Source organism: Pipistrellus kuhlii, unplaced genomic scaffold (genome assembly GCF_014108245.1).
Source record: "Pipistrellus kuhlii isolate mPipKuh1 unplaced genomic scaffold, mPipKuh1.p scaffold_m20_p_2, whole genome shotgun sequence".
NCBI lineage: Eukaryota > Metazoa > Chordata > Mammalia > Chiroptera > Vespertilionidae > Pipistrellus > Pipistrellus kuhlii.
Window position 1 is genome coordinate 115,921,273 of NW_023425515.1, and position 24,399 is coordinate 115,945,671.

Sequence of the window (24,399 nt, forward strand, 5' to 3'; positions counted from 1 at the left end):
GGATTCCCTTGCTCACAGTTACATTTAGAACCATCTCTCAAAACAATGATGCTTTGAATTAATAGTGAGTTCTAGGCATTGCAACCTCTTGTTGAGTATCTGCCTACAAGCAGCAATAATTCTTGTTGCATTCAGGAGATCTTCTAAGGCAAAATACTAATACAAATACTGGGCAATGATATTACTGGGCAAATTTTGAGTAAGTATTATTAGATTGTAGCAGAGTACATCCCCTCTAAAGGGGAGGGAACATGGATAAGGACTTGGCTTTTGAAAATACTTGGTGTGCTAGGGCAGGAGTTCAGTAAGATGATAACAGCAAAATTAACTTCGGCTGGAATACAAATTACTTCATTCAAAAGAGCACATACTAGTAAATAGGTGAATTAAGAGTTAATTCTGCTACTTAGGTGAAGGTGGGGGAACTCTCTCCTTCAGTGCAAAGGTATGAGTCCTTAAGACCACAGAGTCAGAAGTGGTTATCTGAGGATCTTAGAAAAACCCGGAAAGACAGATCTCTTTCTCACCCCCTCCCGCCCCCATATTTATCTCCATGGCAGGCAAGGTCAACACAGAAACAAACTAAGGAGAGATAAGAGAGCTATATAATTCCCTATCTAGTTGGATGGTCAGCCTCCAGAGACGGGCGGTTAGCAGTGCAGCTTGAGCTTGGCAGAGCACCAAGCAGTTGGGCACAGAACTTGAAAGCCAAAGGAGCTTTAAACAATTATAGTCAAACTCTGTCACTCTATAAATGAGAAAAATAAGGCTCAAGAAGTTAATGATTTGCCAAAGTCACCTGGCAAGAAGGTCATGGAGCTGGGACAACAATTCAGGCTTTCTGTCTCCAGCTCCAGAATTAAGACAGTATTTATCAAGTCAAATACATAAGCTACAGAAGTTGTGGCTCTAATTAGGATTCTAATTGGCCTTTAGGGTCACAAATCCTACTTGAGGGGACCCTAATTGTAGCAGCCTCTCACACGGATCCCCATCCCAATATTTCTTGAAACTACTCTGGCTTCTATGTTACCACTTTCTATTTCTCTCTCTTCTTTTGTTCTCATGACCACTCATCTTCCTTTTCATTCAAAGACTAAAAAAAATTGACTCATTCCTTAACTGATTATGTTCCAAAGGGATGTCTCCTTGGCACTTGTCTTGTCCCCTATAGGCAATCTCATCCATAGTGGTGGTATTTAAACATAGATAGCACTCAGACTCAGAGTTCCAGCCCAGATATTTGTTCTGCATGTCAATCCCACATTTTCAATGGTCTAATGGGTTCTTTATTTCAAAATTAACAAGTGCAAAAGTCCATTTCTCCTGCTTTACCTGTCTCAGTTAACATTATGCATGAAGCTGCCAGGATAATGGTCTCAGAGGTTTTCTGAGTGTCTTCACAACCTGACACCCAATCAGCTTGGGTCCTCTTTCCCCCTCTCATTGCCACTCCTAGTTCAGGCCCTCAGCAACTTCTGGGGGGAGTAAGGCAATTATTTCCCAATGGTTTTCTTGCATTTGTGGTGGTCTTCCCACCTCATGTCTATCTTCCACAGAACCATGTGGAAGTTATCTTGACAAAACCTATCTAATCGTGTCTCTTCCCAGTTTTCTGGAATGGCAGTTCTTACTGTATAACTTGTATTAACCCATTCAAGATTGGGAGCTCCTCAATGTTCAGGGAGACTGTCTTATTGCTTTGTCATTTTCAGAACTTTAAAGCCCAGTGTCTGAAACAAAATACATACTCATTGGATGTCAAAATTGAAATTGATTCTGGACTCGGATTTCTTGGTTCTCTACAGAAAGGTTAAAATTCTTTTCTAGAGAAATCAGCATGATATTTGGTCAAAAGTTTCAGATGGACGTGGGAAGGTAAACTAATGTGACAGAGAGGTAAGTGGTGTGTCCAAGTCACCAAGCCTCACAGCCAGAGAATGTGGGAGACAGCAAGCAGGAAATTGCCTGCCCCTCCCTATTAAAACAGGATAATGAAGTAGATGGGGGGCCTGAATCTAGTGTCCACAACCACTGAATAAACAGGAAGGCCAAGAGGAACTGACCATCCCAGCCAGATTAAATACAATGTTTTCTGTAAGAGCCTTTCTCCCTTAAATGTAGCAACCGGCATCTGGCAGCAGGTGACTGAGCACATTCATACTTTGCCAGAACATTTGGTTTCTGCTGTTCCTGGTTCCCAAGCTATGCCTAAGGAGTGGGAAGAAAATACTATACAACTAGCCAGAACAGTGGGTACAGAGAGCTGTAGTCACATGGTAACTCCCACATCATCCCTGCCTCTTCCCTGCCCCTCTCCCCCCCACTGCTATCGAAATGTCAAGAAAGCTTATTACTCCTACTGCCAGGGAAATTATCTGCTATTCCAAATACAGAGAGGTGTGACTAATAATTTCCATGGCCATTCATGCTGTTCTTTGAAGAGAAATTAGACACAATGACTGGTGTGTCACCCCACTAGCACTGATAGCATCATTAATGGCCCAACTTCCTCTTATTATTTTTACTTTATTCTATATTTATCATACAGGAGCTCCTGCCACAGCCTCAGGGCTTTCACATTCTCAACAACACGACTTTCCTGTACCCAACCCCCTAAACTTGGGATCTGGCATGGCATGCAACACACACACACACACACACACACACACACACACACACACTTTGTGCAGGCCAGATCGTGAGAAACAGACATAGTACAGAAGGAAATGGCCATCGTCAAGGAAATCAGTTCTAAAGGAAGTGGCTGAAGGATGAGCATCAAGGTTAGTTTGAGGACACAGGGGAAGAGAACGGTTTGTGTGCTTTTGTGCCTGCTGACAAAAGTCAGCTTCAGGCTGAGGGTCCTCAAACTACTTCCTCCCACCATCACCTTTAGGGTATGGGGCGGGGGGAGGTTTCCCCAAAGGAGGAAACAGCCATGATCAGAACCTATGGATATCTACAAGTATCTTGATTTCGCTTCTTGGAATATTTGGTTTACACCTGGGTTCTTTCATTGGATGATCTGGGATGTCGAATTACCAATTTTCTTGAGATTGTTAATTAGTAGACACAAAGCTTTCAAGTTGAGGAGTTAGAAGATGTGATACACAGCACATCCAAGTGGTTACTCAGCAATATTTATCAACTGCAATGTGACACACTTTCGTCATGTGATCTGAACTAGTCACAGAAAGGCAGCAGCAGAATCCTTTTTGGCCCCATGAGTCCCTTGTGCTGCTGATCACGTGAGGAGCATTCAATACTGCCACCAAAGACAGTTCTGGCACCTAGACCACATTTCAGTCAATGGTTTTTATTTTCTAAATTGCTATGATGTATACAAAGTTTATCTGAGTACCTTGGACCCTCTCTGATTCTTCATGTCATTTACTCTGCCACAAGTCCTTAAGTTTTCTTAGATTTCCCAGCCTTATGAACTGTATCCATAGCATTTTCTTTGTGCATTTTTGAGTGGGAGATACTTTAAGAATGTGACATCAGACAGTTTCCTCTCCAAAACACTTTCACATGCAGCAGCCCCCACACGCATGGACGGAGTGTGCCCTGTGTGTGGTGGCCCCGAAGGCTCCCAGGTTTGGGAATCTAACATTTCTTCCATATTGATCTATTTCTCTTCAATGAAGGATCATTCAGAACCCAGCATTACTTTGGTGGTTCATTTGCCCAAGTGACACTACTTCTTAAAGAGTTGGTGAAAGACCTGATGTTCTTTGTAAATTTAGATATTTAGATCTCAGAAATATCTGTCTGGCCAGATTTGGTAACATGATATGAACAACATAGATGTGAGATTTAAAAAGTGTTTCTTCAAATGCTGGGTTCCTTTCCTTTCCCGCCCGGGAACTAATGTCATCTATTCTCCCTTGATTTAAGGTTGATACAGGACAGAAACATTTATATCAGGATACCAACAAAAGCCCTGAGCAAATTCTCTCTTTCATATAAAAACAATGACAAATGGACTGGTAGGTCGGTATGCATGTGTGAGTATATATGTGTGACGTCATAGTCCCCTTCTATTATTTCTTGGTCAGTCATAGAGGATGAATTTGATTAATGAAAGTATTTGAGAAAAATAAATTAGCATTTTCATAACAAGTCTAATGATCATAAATGATGTATATGTCTTTAAGAGCTCAATTTCCCATTCTTCTGTGGTCTTTGCGATTGATCTAAGCAACTTCTGAGTGTCTCAAAGAAGGTGGACAGATATTGAGGTTTCTGTGAGTATTAGAACCAGAAGTTACCCACAACTTGACCAGAACGAACTAGACTAGAATTTCAGACTAAGAAGGGACCTTAGAGATCATTTTAACCCAATCTTCTTGTTTTACAACCCAGAGGGTCTTCTATTAGATTAGCTGCTGGAAATAGCATCTGGGTCCCCTCTTAACCTAGGATTTTTTCCACTGGATCAGGATGTGCTTCTTGAGAACCTTTTCCATCTTAGAATTTAGTTCTGTTGCTAGTAAGCCTTGGAATTTATAAGCATTTGTCCTGGATTGCCTGGTTTTGATAGATTTAAGCATAGCTTATTGGCAAAGGATCAAAAACATGGGGCAGGCACAAACTCTTTTCAGGGTTCTGTCCCTAGATAAATCTGACAGGCGCCATATAATGATGAAGGCCTGACACCCACTCACCCAAAAGATAGGTTTTATTAACAATAAAACAACCATCTGGATTTCAGCCAACATGACAGTGTTGGCACCAGATCACATCTATCTGCCTGTCTAGACAAATCCCTCCAACCTCCAGGTACTTAGGGAAGCAAAATGAGAATTGTATAAAGGAATAGGAGACTCCATTCCATTATAGTAGAGTGTATTTTCAAAACTCACATCATTTCTCAAAAGTCAAAACATACAAGTTATAACACCTAATAAAGTATTTGCACCAAGGTATGCAGCCCCCAAGGTCTTAATTTATATCTAAATACTAGCGGCTCAGTGCACAAAACTGTGTGTGAGTAGGATCCCTAGGCCTAGCCTGCAATCAGGGCCATGTCTTGATGTCTCCCTCACCCCCATGCCCCATGACCCACACCACAATGCTCTGCGACGCTTGCTGCCCTGTCACCCTGAGACACTCCACGATACTCTGATGTTCTCTCGTTGCCACTCAATAGCCCGGCCCTGCTGCCATCCCCCACCCCTCTGTTTGCCATGCTGGAATCGGGGAGGAGGGGGGTAGGATGGGGGAGGGACAGAGAGGTGGTCAATGCACCTCCAGGCGACTGGTCAAGCGGTTGTTCTGGTCATTACATTTATGGTCCTGGCCTTTTATTATATAGGATAATATGATACAGTAGCAATATCTAAATACAATACCAGTACAAATACATACAATTCCTGGCAACCATTACCTGTCTCCCAGCCAGAACCCAACTGATGTAACTGATGTCAAGGCTCATTGGAACTTTTTTAGATTCCCTTGATCTAGATTTGGAGCCTGATTGCTAGTATCCCACTTGTGAGGTCCTCAGAGTTTTAAAACATGGATCAGCACATGTGGCTAAGAGGGTGTTGCAATCACATGCTGTCACCATTGCAATTTGCACAGGTGTTTCAAGAAAGATCTTTAGATACTGCAGCTTTTCGACTACAAAAGAGAGAAAGATGATAGGAGCAAATGGAATAAGAAAAACCTCCAAATGCATTGTTCAATGGCTAAGTATACAGATAAGCTCCCATAAGTAGATAAACACCAATTTATGATAATAAAATAGTTTTCTTTAAGATTCAGTTCTAAATGCATTATGTAGACAACTACATATATATATCAGACTGTCTCTGTGGCAAACTTAATTCTCTGAACTCTGTCTTCCTGTGGCCTGATGGTTTTACATGTGACCTGAGGGAAACCTCCTGCTTCTTAATATTCTGTGGTATTTGCTCAACAAATTGGTGCTAAGCATATAAGGGGAAGTTTCTTTTTGGTTAGATCCTGTTACATAAAGCTCAGCCTGGGTCATGATCAAATTATGGCAAACAGTTCTGCAATTGTATTTTTGTGCTTCTGTCACATCAAACCAGTAAGACAACTATTTTTGAGCAGACGAAAGTTGGGAGATTAGGCCAGTGATTCTTAACTAGAAGGGATTTTGTCTTCCCAGGTGACATTTGGCAATGTTAGGAGACATTTTTGGGGTGTGTGTGTGTGTGATAGCTAGTGGGCAGAGGCCAGGGACACTGGCATATACCTTGCAAGACACAGGACAGTCCCCCTCAACAAAGGCTTATCCAGCCCCAAATGTCTCTGATGAGAAACCCTGGACAGAGGAATGGACACTAAACTGAATTAACAGAGCTAAGTAGTGGTCCTCATATTGGAAGACTAATGACAACAAAATTACACTGCCTTTTGTGCCTCTGTTTCCCCATCTTCAAAATGGGGATAATGAACATGTTCTTTATAATGATATTAGGAGGAGACATGAAATTATATATATGCAAAACACTGATTTCTTCATAAGGGTCTCTATAAAATCACAGCACAGTTATTACTGCACTATTATGAGCTCATGAAATTGTCTTAAGAACTGTACTCCTCCTCCTCAAAAAAAAAATTCCTCCAGGAGGAGAAAATAAAACAGCAGTGATCTCATCATGATTACACCTGCCACACCAAAAAACAGACACAGTTCAGAGAAACTAAATTCTTTCCCTCCAGCAATGAAGTAAGCTGCGTCTGTAATTAAGATCTTAATAAGGGAGCAGGAGGCTTGGTCAGACGCTGCAGGCTATGAGGCTCAGAGCTACCTCGCCAGGTTTGAAACAAGAACAACTGAAATACAATCCCCCGCTGCTTAATGCTCTCAGGTGCTCTCTGCACAAGCCCACACTGCAAAGCAGGCTTTCCATCATTTCCAGCAATGCCTATTTCTGCAAGGAAAAAGAAGAGGACCACCTTGTTACTTACGAGTAAAGGTAAAAAATTTGCTTGCATCCACTTTTTAAAAAAGCTTCTTAGATAAAAGAAGCTGTCAAGAGGCTAACATAAGGGAAAAGAGATAACGCGCTTGACAGTGACTGATGGCCGGAGCGGCTCATGTTGATGGTCTAGTGACCATGTGTTCCTCAACTTCCCAAGACTGTCCCAGTTTCAAATATCCTTCCCATTGTCAGACCATATGTCCCATTTTTAGGGTTTTTGAGACATGGATACATACCCACAGAAATTACATATGTTTTAAAAGAAAAAGAAAAGATAGGTGTTTAAGTACATCTCTTGCTAACAGGTCTGACTTAGTTGAATTTAGGATTTGAGAGCAAAAAAGATAGGTACTGATAAGAGTCTTTGATTCAGTCAATCGACACGTTCTCTAAATGACAAGATGATCTTTACAAGGAAACGAGATATATTCCAAAGGCATGTGGGCCTCTCCGAGACTGTGTACAATCCCAGCTTCACAGTGAATGGGGTTATTAAGAGAAGGACTGCTGTTGGGCTAACTGTATTCCTATTGTTGTCTCTCCTGACCCCCATTCAAGGGTGTGTTCATCACAGTTAGCTCTGAATGAGAAGGTTGGAGAATGAAAAAATAACATGTAAGTTCTATCCCAGGGGAGCACTCAAGGGAAAGAGGACCTCAAAATGCTTCTATGCCAATAATGTTGTGGTAGCACTGAAATCCTGCTGGTCCATCAATTCATTTCTTGCCAAACTCTAAGTTACACCACAAAAGTTTAGTAACACACACACACACACACACACACACACACACACACAAACAAAACAACTCATTGACAGATTACTAACAGATTACTGTTAGATACTAAGGACTCTGAATGCCAAGAAGCCTGGAGCATCTGGAAGTCCACTTTACCGCCTTCCCAGACTGCTTCTTATGAATATTGGAGATTGGAAGCTGGTGGCGTAGGGTATCCAAGCTCATTCTTTCAGTGTAGTGCAGTCTGGGGACAGAAAAGTCTACAGGATTCAGCCACATCTCTTGGGGATGGGATGGGGTGAAATACTAAGTTTCAAACTGACTACCACAAATCAATGAGATTAAGGCTAATTCACAAAAGAGATAGCATAGGGTTTCCACATAACTAAAAGAAATTGGGGAAAAATGAATGACACATCATCTGGCCTAAATACTTATTGCTTTTATAAATAGAAAGATCTGGTTCAAATCTTAACCTTATATGCCTTTTGGTTGCTGCAACTTTCTATTAAGTTTCACAAATAATCCTCCCCCCACACACATGAAGAGTAAAGAAAGGAATTAAACTCAAAAGGAGCTATCAAACGCTTTTGTGCAATGTTTGCACTTTTACATATTCATGGTTGCTCAATCATTATTTCTGGTAAGCATAAACATCAACATTCCACATAAGGAACCTTTTTGGTAACATAACAATGACCTTGACATATTAGAACTATCAGGAGGAGTTCTCATTTGCAGCTTATAAACCAAGATTTACAAAAAATAAGACACCCCCAAATCAATGGCCCCAGTCTTTGAATTAAGGATTATGAATCACCTACTTCAACACTATTTAGCACCATTAATGGTTGGGAAGGTAGGAGGGGGGAAGGGACTAGCTCTTTTTAAAGAATAAAGTGGCGTTTAGCAGCCAATGGTGGGGCCTGGGCATATACTGAAAACATTCCTCTGGCAATTTTAATATCTCCATAATCAGCTGCCCTACCCCCTAGCTTAACCAGGAAAAACCACTGTCATTCTCCGTCACATTTTCTAGAGTGCCTGTTCTGTCTTCCTTAAAATGCAGGCCTCAGTCTACCTGGATCAATTGCCCTCTACAACTATGTTCTAGTGGAGGTTGGAAAAGGTCACCAACAAGGCCATTTATCTAGAAATGAAGATTCCGGGAGAAGACAGACTTGCGGGGAGGCTGTCATGTTCCCCAGGCATGCAGAGTCCTCATTAACCAGCACGAATTACCTCAGGGAGACAACTGGAATGTTCGAAGTAAATAAGATGGAGGGGGTGTTGTTGACAAAGTATAAACAGTTTTTTGGGGGAGGGGTCCCCTTTCAAAGCTCATTGTTTTTGCAATCATCCATTGCCTAGGAAACCAGCAGCTCTTCTCTGGCATTTTAAGTTGGAAATGTAGTATTTCTTCCCAGTGGCCCTGTTTGTTTATCTTGGCAACGAGGCTTGATAATTAAGTCTATATGTTACTGCAGAGCAATGCTATGGTCCCAGCGACTGGCATTTGAAACCAATTTGTTCAGGTTTCTTTCTAACCCTAAAAGGGATCTAAAAATAGATAACCAAGACCTTTTACTTTCCATAAACTCATACTAGTTGACTGTGATAAGATAAGGGATATAGTTTACCATGAATTTCTGTAGCCAGCAACTCACCACCTTTGCATTTCACCTTTGCTTTTTTTTAAGTGATTATTGTTTCTTTTCCTCACTAGTATTTTTGTTTTGGGAAAACAATTCTTGTGATGTTTCCTATTAAAATTTTATCTATATAATGCTTATATATCTATATATCTGTGTATATATATCTTATAATGCACCATAATAGCTACTATTTTAAAATGCCTACTATGTGCTAAAAGCTGAAAAAGATTTTCATATCTCATTTCCTTACAGCTATCTGATAAGACATGTATTTAATAAATCCCATATTTATAAATGAAGAAACAGAGGCTGAAGTAGCTTGCCTGTATATTGTTAGAAAGTAACCAAAGTGGTATTTGCAATAAGTCCATGTTCTTTCCATTATGCCATACAGCATTAAGACATTTTTAGTGGCTATTTGTATAAGTATTTTATGTAATTCAATATTTGTTGAATATGTACTATGATCAAGGTCCTGTAATTACAGGAAGACCAAATGTTATTAATAGCAGTGAAGATACCAAGTCATTAATATATTAGTAAGAGGGTGCATAAGTGGGCTGATAATTTTCTATGTGTGGCATTTGTGTTTCTACCCTACACATCCAAGCCAATAAAATACTCAACAATACTCAACCATCTTAACCTAGTAACTGGGATTTGACATAATTCTTTTCCCAAGTCTTGAGTCCACACTATTCTTTCAACATCTATTGAACATCTATTGTATGAGGAGAGCTGGAGTTGACTGGCATTATCTACATACTACATGCCAGGAGTCATAGTATTTTATATTTATATATTCTCTTGTTTAGGCCTTGGAACAATAGAATGAGGCAGCTAAAATCTCTATTTTTAGATAAGAAAACTGAGGCTCAGAGAGCTTAACTTGCCCAAGGTACAGAGCATTAAATCACAAGAAGTAATGTCTTCCCTCAAAGCCCACACTCTAGTCTTTACTACAAGAATATACAAGACCAAGGCCCTGCTGCCTCAAGGCGACAGATCCTAGATCATACTTTTTATTCAGCGACTTGTTTATCATCCTGCCTCTACATACAAACAAGGTCACCCTTTATTTCTTGTGTTTAGTGGGGTTTACTTAAAGCTGGACACCTGAAACTAAAAATAACACTGAATGTTAAAAAAAGAAAAAGCTGACGCTGGCAGTGTGGCTCAGTTGGTTGAGCGCTGTCCTGTGCACTGAAAGATCACTGGTTTGATTCCCAGTTAGGATAAAAAAAAAAAAAAAGCTGGACAGATAGCTCCAGTGGTAAACCATGTGAGTTACAGGTATCATTTAGATAGTAATTTGATGGAAAGGGGTTAATAAGTTAGGTAGTGCTAACAAGGTAGGATAGAGGTGAAAAAGCCCATTGTGGGGATTATAAGGCAGTAAAGGAGAGAAAGGCTTGGGCTTTTGATTGCTTCATAGAGAGGAGGATGGATGAGGATACTTGACCTGTGGGAAGTGACGGACCAACAAAGTCACAGAGATGGAAAGGAGACAGGGCAAATGAATCAGGGAACAGCAGGAAACCAGGATTTCCCAAACCAGAGTCAAAAGAGGATGCACTTTGAGAATGTCACGTCTGCATGTAGGAGGAAGGCAAGCCCTACAGAAGTCAGCTATTAGGAAAGCATAAGAAATTACTGAATGAAAAAAATGAGAGCCAATGACGGCAAAGAGGGGAGGGAATCTGCAAAGGAGATTTAAGAGGAAGTTGTTTTTAGAAGTCTGGGGGGGGTAGGGGGGGGAAAGGGGTGCAGACAGGAAGCCACTGATGAATTCTGAGAAGACAACCAATGTATATCCCAGCAAGAAAAAGATGCTAAAGGCATCTTGGTATGTTCCACACTGTGCAACTTGCTACATTTGGTGTTATCAGAATATCTTCAGCTCTACAAAGACTTTCATCTCTGTGTAGGTAAGTCATTTAGCTCCAAAATGGTTTGCTCAATAAATAAATAAGACCAATAATTAAGTGAGGATTTTTCAAAGCATTTTTTAGTGCTCTTAAATTTATTTCACATAAGATTTAAAAATGTGTGTATGGGAGGGAATTTCTAATTTGAATTGGGTACAATGAGTCATCTAGAAGAGAATAAAGAAATGAAAACCAAAATGTCAAAGCAAGGAAAGAATTGGGAATCATAAATGACCATATTGACTAAATCGAAGACCCTCAATTATTTTTTTTTCTCTAACTTCAGTCCAAACACTTAAGAATTAATTTTTTGAATGATAGATTAGATAAATTATTTGGAATTTTAATGGAGGCACATAAGTGTTCAAAAATTTGGCAAAGCCACAAAAGCTGCTCAGCCATTGGAGTTCATACCGGTAGTGCCTGCTGAGAGCACTGACCAGGCCTGGGCCTGCACAGAATGGGCTGCTCTCCAGCCTCTGCTCAAACACAGCTGAGCACTGGCCCTTCAATCATTTCCTGGCAGACAGCAGCCACATTCACCTCCACCTCCAGACCCTCAGGAGGAAAGCCTTCCCTGAGCAAGCCACAGCCCCTTCCCCCACTCCAGAACATGCTCTATATTCAGAGGGGCTTGTGGAAAACTCTTAGTAACATCCCTCCCCCCCAATAATTTATCATCAGAACCTCAGACTGAATCCTTTAAGATAAATGGAATATTGAGTATATACCGTCTTCCTAAGAACAAATAAAAAGCACATAATTAAATAAAAATAGACTAGGTAGGTGCTAACCAAAAATGTTTACCGAAGTAATAGCTTACATTCCACAATTTCAAGATTATTGTAAACACATAGCTGGCTGACTGGAGCTGTATGTAAGTGCAAAATGACTGCAGGTTTGGTTGTTGTCCAGTTAAGACTGATCCCTGAAGTAGCCAAACCAGATAATCTAGTTTAACAAAATTTTATAGCAGCTGGATTACAAATCTCCCAGTGACCATTTTTAAGTCTGTGCTAAACTTACAGTGTGTAGCACAACACAGTGTTTAAAAGACAATTTCTGAATCCAGGAATTTACACTAATAATTATCTGTCTTTTTACTACCTACGTGGATCAAATTAAACAAGTAACTATGAAACAAAAACAAATCCAACACCAACAAAGACTCTAACCTGCTGGAATAGTTTCTAAGAAACAGTCTGAAATTTCCTGGGAGAAGAAAACAGCAGTCGCAGAGGGTACTTTAGAGAAGTCACAGATGGTTCTTTTCTCTAGATTTTAAGACACAAGTTCTGGGACCAAATAGACTTGGTTCAAATCTCAGCTCCATCACTTTTTTTTTTTTTTTTTTTTTTTTTTTTTTTTTTTTTTTTTTTTTTTAAGCTGTGTGGCTTTGGATAAATTACTTAGCCTCTCTATACCATAATTTCACATTTGAAAATTAGTATAATCATACCCACATCGTAGAGTTATTGGGAGAATTAAAGATGACAATGTATTAAAGACACCGTGTATTGTCACGGTGTCTTAAGAAATGTTATTTATCACCCCTCCACCTTTGTGTCATCTCCTACTTAAAATTACAAAACCTCTCCTTAAAGTTGTCTCTTATTAACTAGAGAAAAAACAGGCTGATAAGAAAAGGAAAGTCTATTGCTTCAGCTATTGGCTCATTTCGTAGTCACTGCAAGGTGTCAATCTGTCATTTGGTCAGTGGGAGAAGACAGTATTTTTATCTGGTGAAAGTGTCCACAACCTAATAAAAATCGTGTATTTACCTCACTTGGCAGGGTATTCAACACTAGTAAGACCCGGCCCAGAGGCAGGGTTTTTCCCTGAATGCCAATCATAACTTACATCATCTGTTGCTATGATGTTTTCTTTCCGTACCGTCAGAGTAAAGCAAAATATGAGGAGGTCACTGAATGAATAAAAGTGACTTTAGACTTTGTCACTTTTAGATCGCAGCGCTCATTCTTAATTGCAGTCATTTATACTTTCCAATAATAAATATATGAACATATTTTCTCTTTTTTCCCTGCAAGCCAATTTTTATGAACTAAAGCTCAGCAACAGGGAGAGGGAGGGCAGACTCACTGCTGGCTAAGCACTGTCTAGTCCTCTCATTGGTCTGAATAAGGAAACTGTGGCGGGTGGGGGGTGGGAGGGCGGGACGATGACAACATTAAGAGAACTTTCCTGTCAGAGGGAAGGGTTTGTTTCTGGTTGCATCTCGAAGTCAAATATTAAGATTATCCATTCCTCTAATCTTTCCTATTGAAGCAGATAATGGAAAGCTGATAGTAGAGTGATAACTGATACCTGTGTCTCCAAATTTCAAGAACTGAAACGCAGATTTTATAAGCAAAGGCATTCACCACTTAGATTTAGGGCTTTGAGTAAGATTTATAACTTTTGAACAAAACATTGATCACTGAGGTTAGCTAGTGGCTATTAGCCAGATCCAAGTATTTAAAACATCACATTAAAAAAGGATGGGCCCGAAGCTACATAATTTAGAGGGAAAGCAAAGTAGCTCCCAGCTTGCACAGTCCTGAAGGTCAGGCAGGTAAAACAAACTGTCAGTCCAAAAGCACAGCCACCAAGCCAGAGTTCATTTTAATAATAGCACTTAAAAAAAAAAAAGCACTAGGAGTTGTATCTATTCTAGAATAGGAATATTTATACTCCACGGAAAATTCACACCCTATTCATTGCAATCTGCTTTGGTACAGTGTCCCTGGGAGCTGCTTGCCTCCTAAACGGGGGTTGACTTAAAATGGGATATGCTGAGCAAGTTATAATCCTTTTGCCAAGAATAAACACACAAAACTGGCGTAAATGCATGGGGGGAAATGCTGCCAAAGAGTTATGGCACTCTGCAAACTTCAGGGACAACAAACTGTCCTCAGCCTTCAGACCCTCAGTCCATTCAAATGCCAACAAAAAGTGTTTTCAAGACATGGCAAACGCCCATTTATTCTTATAACCAACATCATTTAAGGATGTCAATCAAAATTCTTCACCATCAGCTGTTACAGTAGTACCTGGGGCTTTTCATCTCTCCCACCAAAAGTACACAAGGCAAACTGCTTCCCAGACCAAGCGCTTTTAAACACAGGCTGAAAACCGCATCAGGAGCCTGAGACTCAGCAGGGCTGACTCCTCTCTCATTCCATCTCCCAGGCGGGCTCCCCCAGACAGCGGGGGCCGGGTCTGGGGGAGCTGGGAGACCTGAGCCAATGCGTGCCCCGCGGTAAGCCAGGCACCCTCTGCCCTACGCCCTACTGTTCTATGGCTCTCAGACCGAGTCTCCAGCAATTTCAGAGGAGATGGATTCAGGGGTACGGTGAACTCCCTCTGGGAGTGGATCTGAGCCTGGGTCCTGCCCGCTGGCTTGTATGTTAACCTCAGTGACTGAGACCCATCTCAGAACCCTCTCGGGCACACAGGGGGGTACTCTGCAGAGTTGTCACAGTAGGAAACACACACACACACACACACACACACACACACACATCCTATGTAAAAGGCACACTCTTACCTTATACTTCATCTCGGCGGCGTTGAGTTGAGCCGTTCTCCTACACACTAGTCAGTCTGCATGAAGCAGGAGCCCGCCCCGCCATGGAGTGCAGCGCTAACGGAAAGGGAGCCGCCGGGCGGGCCGGTGTGTCAGCCGCAGCGGAGCTCAGCCCCAGAGCTTCTGAGCTCACTGTTTTGACCGAGGCGGGCCTAGCACGGACTGCATTTGCATAGCGCCCCGCCATTGGCTAGTGGGCCAAGGTAATGAGATGCCCCGCCCACTTCTTATGAAAATTCCTGACAAAGAACTTGTAATGTGATCATGTCTTCTTACATATGAAAAGAAAGGGTGGAAATAAAAGAGCGTGGGGAACCGTTCCCAACGTTACTCCAACGCCCCCCAAAAATAAACTGGGGGGTGGGAGGGGGAAAAGGAGATACATTCTTAAGATTTAACCTAAGTTTTAAAGAAATCGAATTCACAGAGCAGTCTGAAAGTCGTGCTTCCTGTGACCTAGCAACTCCTTCATAAACCCATTTCATCTGAAAGCTATTCACCTCACAATCTCTACATGAAACGAACTCTGGGGAACAAAAGGTTTTCTGTCTCCGGGCCCCTTTTTACTAACTACCCCTGCTGATATCTCTCTAGCTCTCCTTCTCTCCTCCCTCCCTCCCTTTTTGTGTGTGGCTGTTTGCTTTTTTTGTTCTTTTCAGTGTTCAAAGTACTTGCGACGTCAGCCTGCAAGGAGCCAGAATACAATTCTCCCTCAGTGAAAGGAACTCCCCAGCCCATGCACCAGGATTTCCCTGGCCAGCTTCTCATGAGGGCCTCACAGAATGAAGTGTCAGCCCCATTCAGCGACCTTCTCTGACTTTCCTGAGGATAAAGGTTAGCTGTGACCCCTCAGATGGGGCTGGCCAGTGCACGCCCTATAGATCATCACTGTCTATTGAGTACTATGTTCTTTGATGGTTGGCATTTCTAGCTCTAGCTCTAACACTGCAATTTTTCCTTCTGACCTCTCTCCTGAAGATGGCCCATTAACCCAACCACGCTTATTATCTGGGGAACAACAACAACAAAATGCTGTTTGATGAGTCTGGTTAAAAAGACCAGTCTCTCTCCAGTGAAGCACAGAACATTTGGTTCAGCTTCATGATTTCTGTAGAGAAAGCCATTACTCAGGAAAAGACAGAAACGGTCACCTTTGGCAACTTTTCTGAAGGACAGAGAGGTGAGGGACAATTCCTCTCCAATGGGCCTCAGGATTCAGACGTTCTGAGTGCAGATAACAGCTGTCCCTGAGTGGGACGGACACCAACCAGAGTACACGCTTGGGATGGAAAACGCAGTCCTTATTTTTTTTCCTGGCCAAGTTGGACCAGAATCTGTTCGATTTGTCTCCCTTAGCCCTCTGAAATTCTCAATGGATCAACATTACTTTTATAATCTAAGCAAAAAGCACAGGAGAACAGCTGCCCCACAAAAGTGGTTTCCAGATCCAGGGCTCACAGTTCAGTTCAAAATTTAATGTGGTACCTGTTCTCTGGACATGAACCCCAGGCAGTCATAATACTGGTTCTGGCATCCACCAGGCCTCGATTTTCCTAATTTAGCCTTGAGTGAAAATGAGCCCGAGTGACTTTTCAAGGTCTTTCAGAACACTAATTAAGCATGCATCATAGGCACTGTGAGGATTTTCTGAGCAGTTCCACAGACTCATGGGAGAGTCGTTATTTTGCAGGAAATTTTTCTGAGTCTGCCTGGATTAGACAAAGGCCGTCCCATCTGTAAGATGAGTCTCTCGGCCTCCAGGAGATCTAGATAACATTCCTCTGGCTTCCTACACAGTAAAGTTGAACCCTCCTTCTGTTTTGTTTGATGAGTACCATTGAGTAGTGTCTCATCCCATTTTACTGCTTTCAAATAGTGTCCCAAAGCATCTCTTAGGGCCTTTTGTCATCTAATTCTCTAGTTGGAAAGTTTAATTCATACCAAGTGGTCCTCCCACTTTCCTGTTTCTGTCTGTTCAGTAAGACACTTAAAAGTCTACCTGAAATTCATTTCAAGATGGTTTGGGTCACTGGAATTTTAATTATATAAAGAGAAGCACAAGGGTATTGGAGGCAGATAATGTGTTAGAACATTAACAGATCTCTTAAATTCTGATTTTGGTGTCCTGAAGTATATATTGAGAAACTAATAATATCTACCTGCTAGGGTTATCATGAGGATTAAATGAGATAATGTGGATAGAAGTTGATAGTACTTGGCACATAGCAAGACCTAAATATAATAAATGGCTGTTTATGATCATTACCATTATTAATAATAATTTTAATATTACACTTTACTTTATTAACACATTACATCACATTGTTAAATATAGTATGTAAATAATATAAATATTTAATTAGCTTATTAATTGGAATATGATTGCCACTAGACTTATAGACACATGTGGTAGGCATTAGGGAAAAGGGGGTGGATCCCCTCATCTGTGTGCCCATCCTTTCACAGGGCAGCTTTCTCACCTAACAAATACCAACTGAGCACTGCCCTGTGCCAGGTGCTGTTCCCTGTGGGGAGAACACTCAGCAGCTCAGACGGGTTCTTACCCGCATGGAGCTTACAGTCTAGTGGCAGTGGAAGACAATAATTAAATGAATCTACAGTACTGTTTTGGGGAAATAAATGAAGGAAAATTGAGGAAAAATTGCTAGAGAAAAACAGCCCATGTTTTACTTTAGAGAGAATGATCAGATAAATCTCTCTTAGGAGGTAATATTACATCAGAAATCTGAATAACATGAGGGATCCACTCAAAGACCAGGGAAAAGAACATTGTAGACAGAGGGCATGACCCTTGGTTAGGGCTTGAGGAAGAAAGAGCTTGGTGTGTTTGAGAATAGCAAGCAGTCCAGGTGCCTGAGGCGGGCACTCAGGAGAGGCTCGGAGAGGGCAAGCTCAGAGAAGTAGGTGGTGGCAGTTCAAATTTTCTCCTGAGTGTGACTGGGGCTTTGTGAGTCACTGGAGCCTTGTGAGTGGGAATGCTGTGATCTGTTTCTCTGTTTTATCCTTTGCTTAAACACTTAAGGACTGCAGCCTATTAGTTAAAACACTGTGTTCTGGTCTTCATGCAGTTTATATCATGCAGGCAGTTTTTACTTCATTAACGTCATCTACAATAGACTTTTTTTCTTCAAGATCCTTTGAGGAAACACAAAATCTCTCAATGAATAGAGAAACAACATTTTCTCCATCGATTACCTGAGATTTTGGGGGCAAAAATACTGTTTAAATCATGCTATATCAGTGCTGTTGATCGGTTTATGGAATCACCCCAGTACTCCCCGTGGGCTAAAATGGGCTCAGCGCCTACCTGTGCTCACCAGCACTCTCTCCACCCTCAGCCTCGCCACCTGCCTGCTTGTCTGCCAAGGACCCTGTCTCCCAAAACGCTCATGTGTAGGCAGGAGCCAGGGCAATGGCATCGAATGCTGTCCAAACGATTTTCCAGCTGCCACTAGCACGGATACAGCAAAAAAAAAAACACGAGAGGATGCTAAAGGGAAGAGATTCTCTGGTCCACCCCTTGGGAGGGGCCTGTGTGGCGGATCTCTAAGAGAAAAGGGCAGAGTCAGAGCATGTGAGGGCAGGGAAGCGACCTCAGAAGCCATCCAGTTCAGCTCTCATACGGAGGATAAAGTCGTTGCTCTGAGGGTGGGCACCTTATACCAGCCCCCACGTGCATCAGGACCACAATCAGTGCTTTCCGGCAGTCCTCTGTGTCTCCTTTGCTTCAGTACAGTCGTTCCTTGTAATTTTCCTGTCTGAAATCTCTCCCTGCTCCCACACTGCTACCTGTTTAATTTCTAGAGTTACAGAGCCGATCACATTACTACTATGTTTAAAAACCTCCAGGAGACACTTCAGTGCCTTAAAGCACAAAATCTGCACACTGCACTGTGGATTGTAATCTGAGCCCACCCTCCCTTTCTGGACTCATCTCCCACTATATCTTTCCACCCACATCCCACACTCTAGCCACATGGGGAAGGGGTGGGAGAGGACTCACTGAATCCAAGACATGCGTGTGCCAGCCTGACTTTGCATAGACGGTGCCTCTGCTGAGGATGTCCTCCCTTCACTCCTCTGCTGTCCAGCTGAGCTGACACTGACTCTTCTGTGCTTCCTTGTCCATACCCCTCACCCTGTCCACCTCCGCCTTTCAGAACCAATTCCTCCTTCCCTTTACTATGTATAATACTTGGAACCTGGCCTATTATCACATTGTACCATAATGATTTTTTTAAAATAGTTTTTTACTGATTTTAGAGAGAGGAAGGGAGAGAGAGAGAGAAACATGTGAGAGAGAAACTTTGATCAGTTGCCTCCCACATGTACCCCAACAGGGGACTGAACCCAAAACCTAGGTATGTGCCCTGACAAGGAATCGAACCAGTCTCTCTTTGGTGCACAGGATGACACTCAATCAGCTGAGCCACACCAGCCAGGACATAATGATTTGTTGATGTTTGCTTCTCTAGTTTTAGGATGAACCCCAAAGGGACCAGGTGCTGTCTTATTTAACACTGTGCAGGCTTATACCTTATAGGTGCTTAAATTATTGCTGAATGATAAGAGGATAAATGTAACTTCAAAGGAAGTGTGTTGTCTGGGGGTTCTGCATGGAGCCCAGGAAAGGAAGCCATGTTTAAGGCAGCAGTGCAGTGTACATGTATTAGAAGTGGAGCTAACATGCACCTTTTCAGAACCAACTGGAGGCACGTGCCAGTTCCGCCTCTTGGACAGGGGTCAGTTAGAAAACTATGGTTTGCAGATGCCTATTTTCCTATGACCTATGAGCAAAGAACAGATTTTACATTTTTAAATGGTTGGGGGAAAATCAAAAGAACCCTATTTCATGAGATGCAAAAAATATGTGAAATTCAAATTTCAGTGTTTTTAAAGTTTCATTGCAACACAGGCACCTATTCATTTACCTTTGTCTTAGTTGGTCCGAAGGTTGTGGGTTATTGTTAAGCTGATTAACATTTACCTTTGTCTTGAATTGCAATGACAAACTTGTGTGAATTGAATCAGATATGTAGACTGCACAGCCAAAAAATTAATGATGAGAGAGAATCATTGATCAGTGCCTCCTGCATACCCCCTACTGGGATTGAGCCCACAACCCGGGCATGTGCCTTAACCTGGAATTGAACCATGATCTCCTGGTTCACAGGTTGATGCTCAACCACTGAGCAACACTGGCTGGGCTTGATACTGGTTTGTAAAAAAGTCTACATAGACCAAAATTCTTTAAAAAAAAAATGAGGCAGCAACTACTTAATTCTACAAGGCTCCATAAACCTCCTCAAACAAAGATAAGCCCTTGAGAGTTTTCTTCTTCAACCCACTGGGCCCTGGCTTATTCAGCCTTGATTGAAACTCTCCCCGGTGCCAGGTCCTGGGCTAGATATTCACAAATATCAGTTTTTAAGTATTCATTTAATACAACAACCCTCTGAGGTAAATTTTACATGTCACATAACTACAACCGGCACAAAGTCACAGGCAGGGAATGGTAAGTCTGACCTGTGAGCACAGGCTTTCTGGCTTCTGAGCGTGTGGTGTGCTGTATGCCCCAGGCTTCCTTGGTTGTCCAAGTCAGTTCAGTAAGGTAGCATCTTCACCCCAGTGGGACTAAGACTAACTGAGGAACAGGTATTGTTCCTGTGTGGTGACTAGAGCTAACAGGGTGCATACAGTCACACACCCCCTTACTCACTGGCACTTTGAAGGCTATCTGTGTGGAGTCCTTCTTGCCTAGACTGTCCTCCTTTCATGGGTTCGCTTAGCTATATCACATCTTGGCCCCCCTTTGAACTCCATCTTCTTTATCAATTATCTCCTAGAAAAATCTCTCCATTGTTGGTGTTCTCCCAACCACCTTCTATGTCTCTCATCACCTTAGACCACAGCGCTTCCCAAATCTGACCTCCCTTAAAAAACAACCTTGAATGCTCAGACTTCTCCCCATTCAGTTGGATTCAGTTGGTCTGGTGTGAGGTTTTGGAATCTACACATTAAAAGGAATCCTATAATTCTGCATACAATTTTATATGTGTAGCATATCATTTAGTGCTTAATTATTGCCTTGTACTATTTCACTGGGAGAATTCCTTCTCCACAATGAGATTTAAGCAACGTGTAGAAATGGATTCTGTCTTTTCTTCAGTTGTATCCCCCTCTGCACCTATGTAGGTAACCGAATTTCGTTTTATGTCTTCTCAAAGCCCCGTTTCTTGTCCATGTGCCCAGCCTTCCCTGATGTCAACGTGGGAAACATAAGTGACTCTCAGATGTAGGGGCAACAACACCTCTCACTCCAGGCAACAGCGCCCTTTTATCTGTTGAGCTGGTCTCGATCTTGGTCTGAATGAACGTATATTATTAGAAAGAAGCTTCGAGAACAGCCTCTGGTGCTTGCTTCTCTGTGCCGTGGAATGGAGTTTTCATTGATGTTTCCTTCCACTAACATTTTGGAACAAGAGACCCCAGGAAGTATACTCAACCCCACTCTTTCCCTGTTTTTAAGCAACAGAGAAACAGGGTCCTAGGAAGAAACTCTGTTTTCTAAAAGAGCTGTTTAAAGGAATTGTTTAAAAATACGTGTTGCTGCAGGGGGTGTTTACTACAAAGGCTTGTTGACTCATGATTTCCAAATTAATTCTGATTTGGTTCCTCCCTGATTTATTTCTTATTCTCACTCAATGGGGAGCCACCTGGGGTTGGGTGTGGCTCTCACCAACAGAGATTAGAAATGATTCCTCTGGCTTTCTCTTTCCTGCATGATGTAGTGGGTTCCCACACTGGGGAGACTTTACAAGGTCTCACTGACCCTTTTCACTTAGGCAACAGTGTGTCGTTGTTACTGCCCTTTAAAAAACTACCACCCTCCTTCCCTCACCCCGCTTCCCACTGCTTTATGCCTTCCATCCAACTTTCTCAGGTTGCTTTTCGTCAAAGCGAGGGTGAAGTGCTCATATTGAGTGTTGTAGGCCCCTCTCAGTCCTTGATTAACCATGAAATAATGCATGTAATACTGTGTCACTCATGTAGATCCCTATAAATGGGGTGATTGTGGGCAATACCTTAACTTGATTTCAGAAAAACTGTGAACTTCTTGATGTTATAAATATAGTAGTACATATAAAATAGTGTTATTATAACTTTGGAAGGCTTAATCACCACCTTTCCCCCCAAAGAACTAAACAGTGTAACAGATCAAATTATATGTTAAGTAAACTCAACTCCCCTGAAATATGACAAGCAATTGTGAGGCTCCATTTTAGCATTTAGTATTTGAGGGAGTTAATTTAGAGGTGAAATTATGTGAAAAATTAGAAGCTCATGATAAAGATTTAGGTTCATTTATCTTCATAAATGTGCAAAGACTGAGATTTCTACTATTTATATGTATGCAGCTGGGCCAAGGAATGAAGTTCAGTGGAATAAAAGGAGTTTAATAATAAAATTGTGCAGACTGCCTGGCAAAGGCTCTCTCCTGTTTTCTCTAGCCATGAAACACTAGTAGGGCTCCCAAATCTGCTCTGCTATTGCCTGCTTTAGTTTGTCCAAGTAAACAATTCGTTACATGAAACCGACATGGAAATCTCTTCTGCTGGTAGAAACTTTAGACTGGATTTTTACAAAGGTCAACATGATCCGCTATGACCAAATAAACAGGATTCTATGACTGGATGGAGGATGGCCCTCTACTCTTTCTAAAGACACTGCCCAACACAATAAATGTGCTATATAATATGTATGAAGTAAGAAGGGGCAAAGACAGCACGTTTCCTTCTTGCTAACTTTTGTTCTTCCTTTATATGGTCTTAAATTTGAAATGTCTTCCAGACTCCTCCTCACATACCTAATATGATCAAATATATGCTGTGACACGATAGCATGACCTAATGAGCTAGAACTTTGCAGCCCCTTCCCACTCTCCGCTTTTTGCTACAGTCTAAGTGGAATAAGCAGAGAACTGTGTGTCCAAAGTTCCTGGATGGGGCTGTCTGCTCTGTTTCCCATCTACTATTGAGCTTTAGCATTCTGCAGACACACTGGCCATTGAAAATCACCTTCCACATCCTGCATCTGGTATCCTTCCTGGGTGGAGGTGGGATGGGAAAGAATAGGGGAGCACGGGGTGGGTGTTTTAGTTAGCAAAATACCCCTTTCCTGGAGGCACTGGGTAAACCATTTCTTTGTTTTTTGGCCATGTTATTCCCCCTGGGGCCCTAAAAGAGGCTAGCTGACCCAGTTCTCCAAGAAAGGCTGCCTCCTGTCCCTCACAGCTCTCATCAGCTGAGGCCAGCGAATGACCAGCAGGCTCTGTCCCAGGGCATCTGGACTGTCTGGCCAGCCCAGGCGGCCGCCAGCTGGCGCTGATGAGGCAAAGGAATCTGAGTAATGCAGGGCCTGGGGTGGGGGTTGGGGGCGGCAGGATGAAAGGAATGTATTGTGGGGACACAGCACAGCCCACACTGTTCAATCCAAGCTCGTACAGAGTTTGGTTCATTTTGAAGAGCAAACAAAGTGCTCCAGCTCTCAGCAACCTTTTATTTTGTCTGCTGGAGGAATGCTTCTCCAGCGTGGGCCGGGGCGTGGGCGGTGGTGCATATACCAGCATCCACCCTGGACTTTCTGTGTGGAGTGCGGAGAGCGCATTCCGTTCTGCCCACTGAAACGGAGAAATAAAGAGTGGTTCCCTCTTGTATAAGAGAAGCCGAAGGGGAGCCCTGCTAATGAGCGTGCACCAAACTCTCGGGCCCACTCACACCACTGAGGCTTACAGATGTTAAGTATAAGTTCCCTTAATTTGCTTAAGTCCTGGCACCCTGTGATTTCAGACTAGAGGATGTAGACAAGGGGGTGTTGCAAGGGCTTTCTTGAACTTCATCGCCTGTGGCTCTCGTGACTCATGCTCTAATTAGTCTTTGGAGCTTTGGGTCTTCAGGTGGGTGGAGAGTTGGGAGAAGAAACGAGGCTTTTACCCTTCCTGCCCACATCTTCCCCAGCTTTCGATTTTGCCATCTCAGAATCACTCCACATCTCCAAAAGCCATCTCCTGTGAAGCTCTGGTCAGCCAGAAAAACTCTTCCCTCCTTACCCAGCAGCAATGTTTTTTATTCTTCCCGCTCCAGCCCATGCTGAGATTCAGCCACCCAACTCTCCCTTCTCTCATTTGCACCCTTAATCTTTCACATCCTGCTCTCTACAAGTACATTCACATCTAAATACCGATACACAGTTTCTTGTTCAAAAACCTGGAGGCCAGATGAGTTGTGGAATTCAGAATATTTCAGATTTTAGAAACTGATTTAGCATCCACACCACATACTACAAAACTCCCTGTGGACCCTGGCCAGCATCTCATATGCAAACTCATTCATATTTTGGCTGTTGGATGCACCAGTAGAGTACATATCAAGTGGGGTAAGTAAAGACTATGCATCACCTCAGGCCAATCCAGGTCAGGCTTTGCTGCCAAATGATTATGAAAGAACTCCA

General features: G+C 42.3%; 1 protein-coding gene across 6 annotated transcripts in view; it reads right to left on the minus strand.

The window, feature by feature from the left end:
• NEDD9 (neural precursor cell expressed, developmentally down-regulated 9) overlaps window positions 1–24,399 on the minus strand; it is a 124,637-nt gene that overhangs the window by 35,494 nt on the left and 64,744 nt on the right. For 3 of the 6 annotated variants that reach the window (XM_036448678.2, XM_036448676.2, XM_036448675.2), the window contains exon 1: window positions 14,830–14,995. The exons of 1 other annotated variant lie outside the window; for it this stretch is intronic. In XM_036448678.2, coding sequence (XP_036304571.1) covers window positions 14,830–14,841 — 12 coding nt within the window. In that variant the 5' untranslated portion in view covers window positions 14,842–14,995. Of the gene's footprint in view, window positions 1–14,829; window positions 14,996–24,399 lie in introns of those variants that run through there. 2 more of the 6 variants (XR_004989727.2, XM_036448673.2) reach the window with 1 other exon arrangement.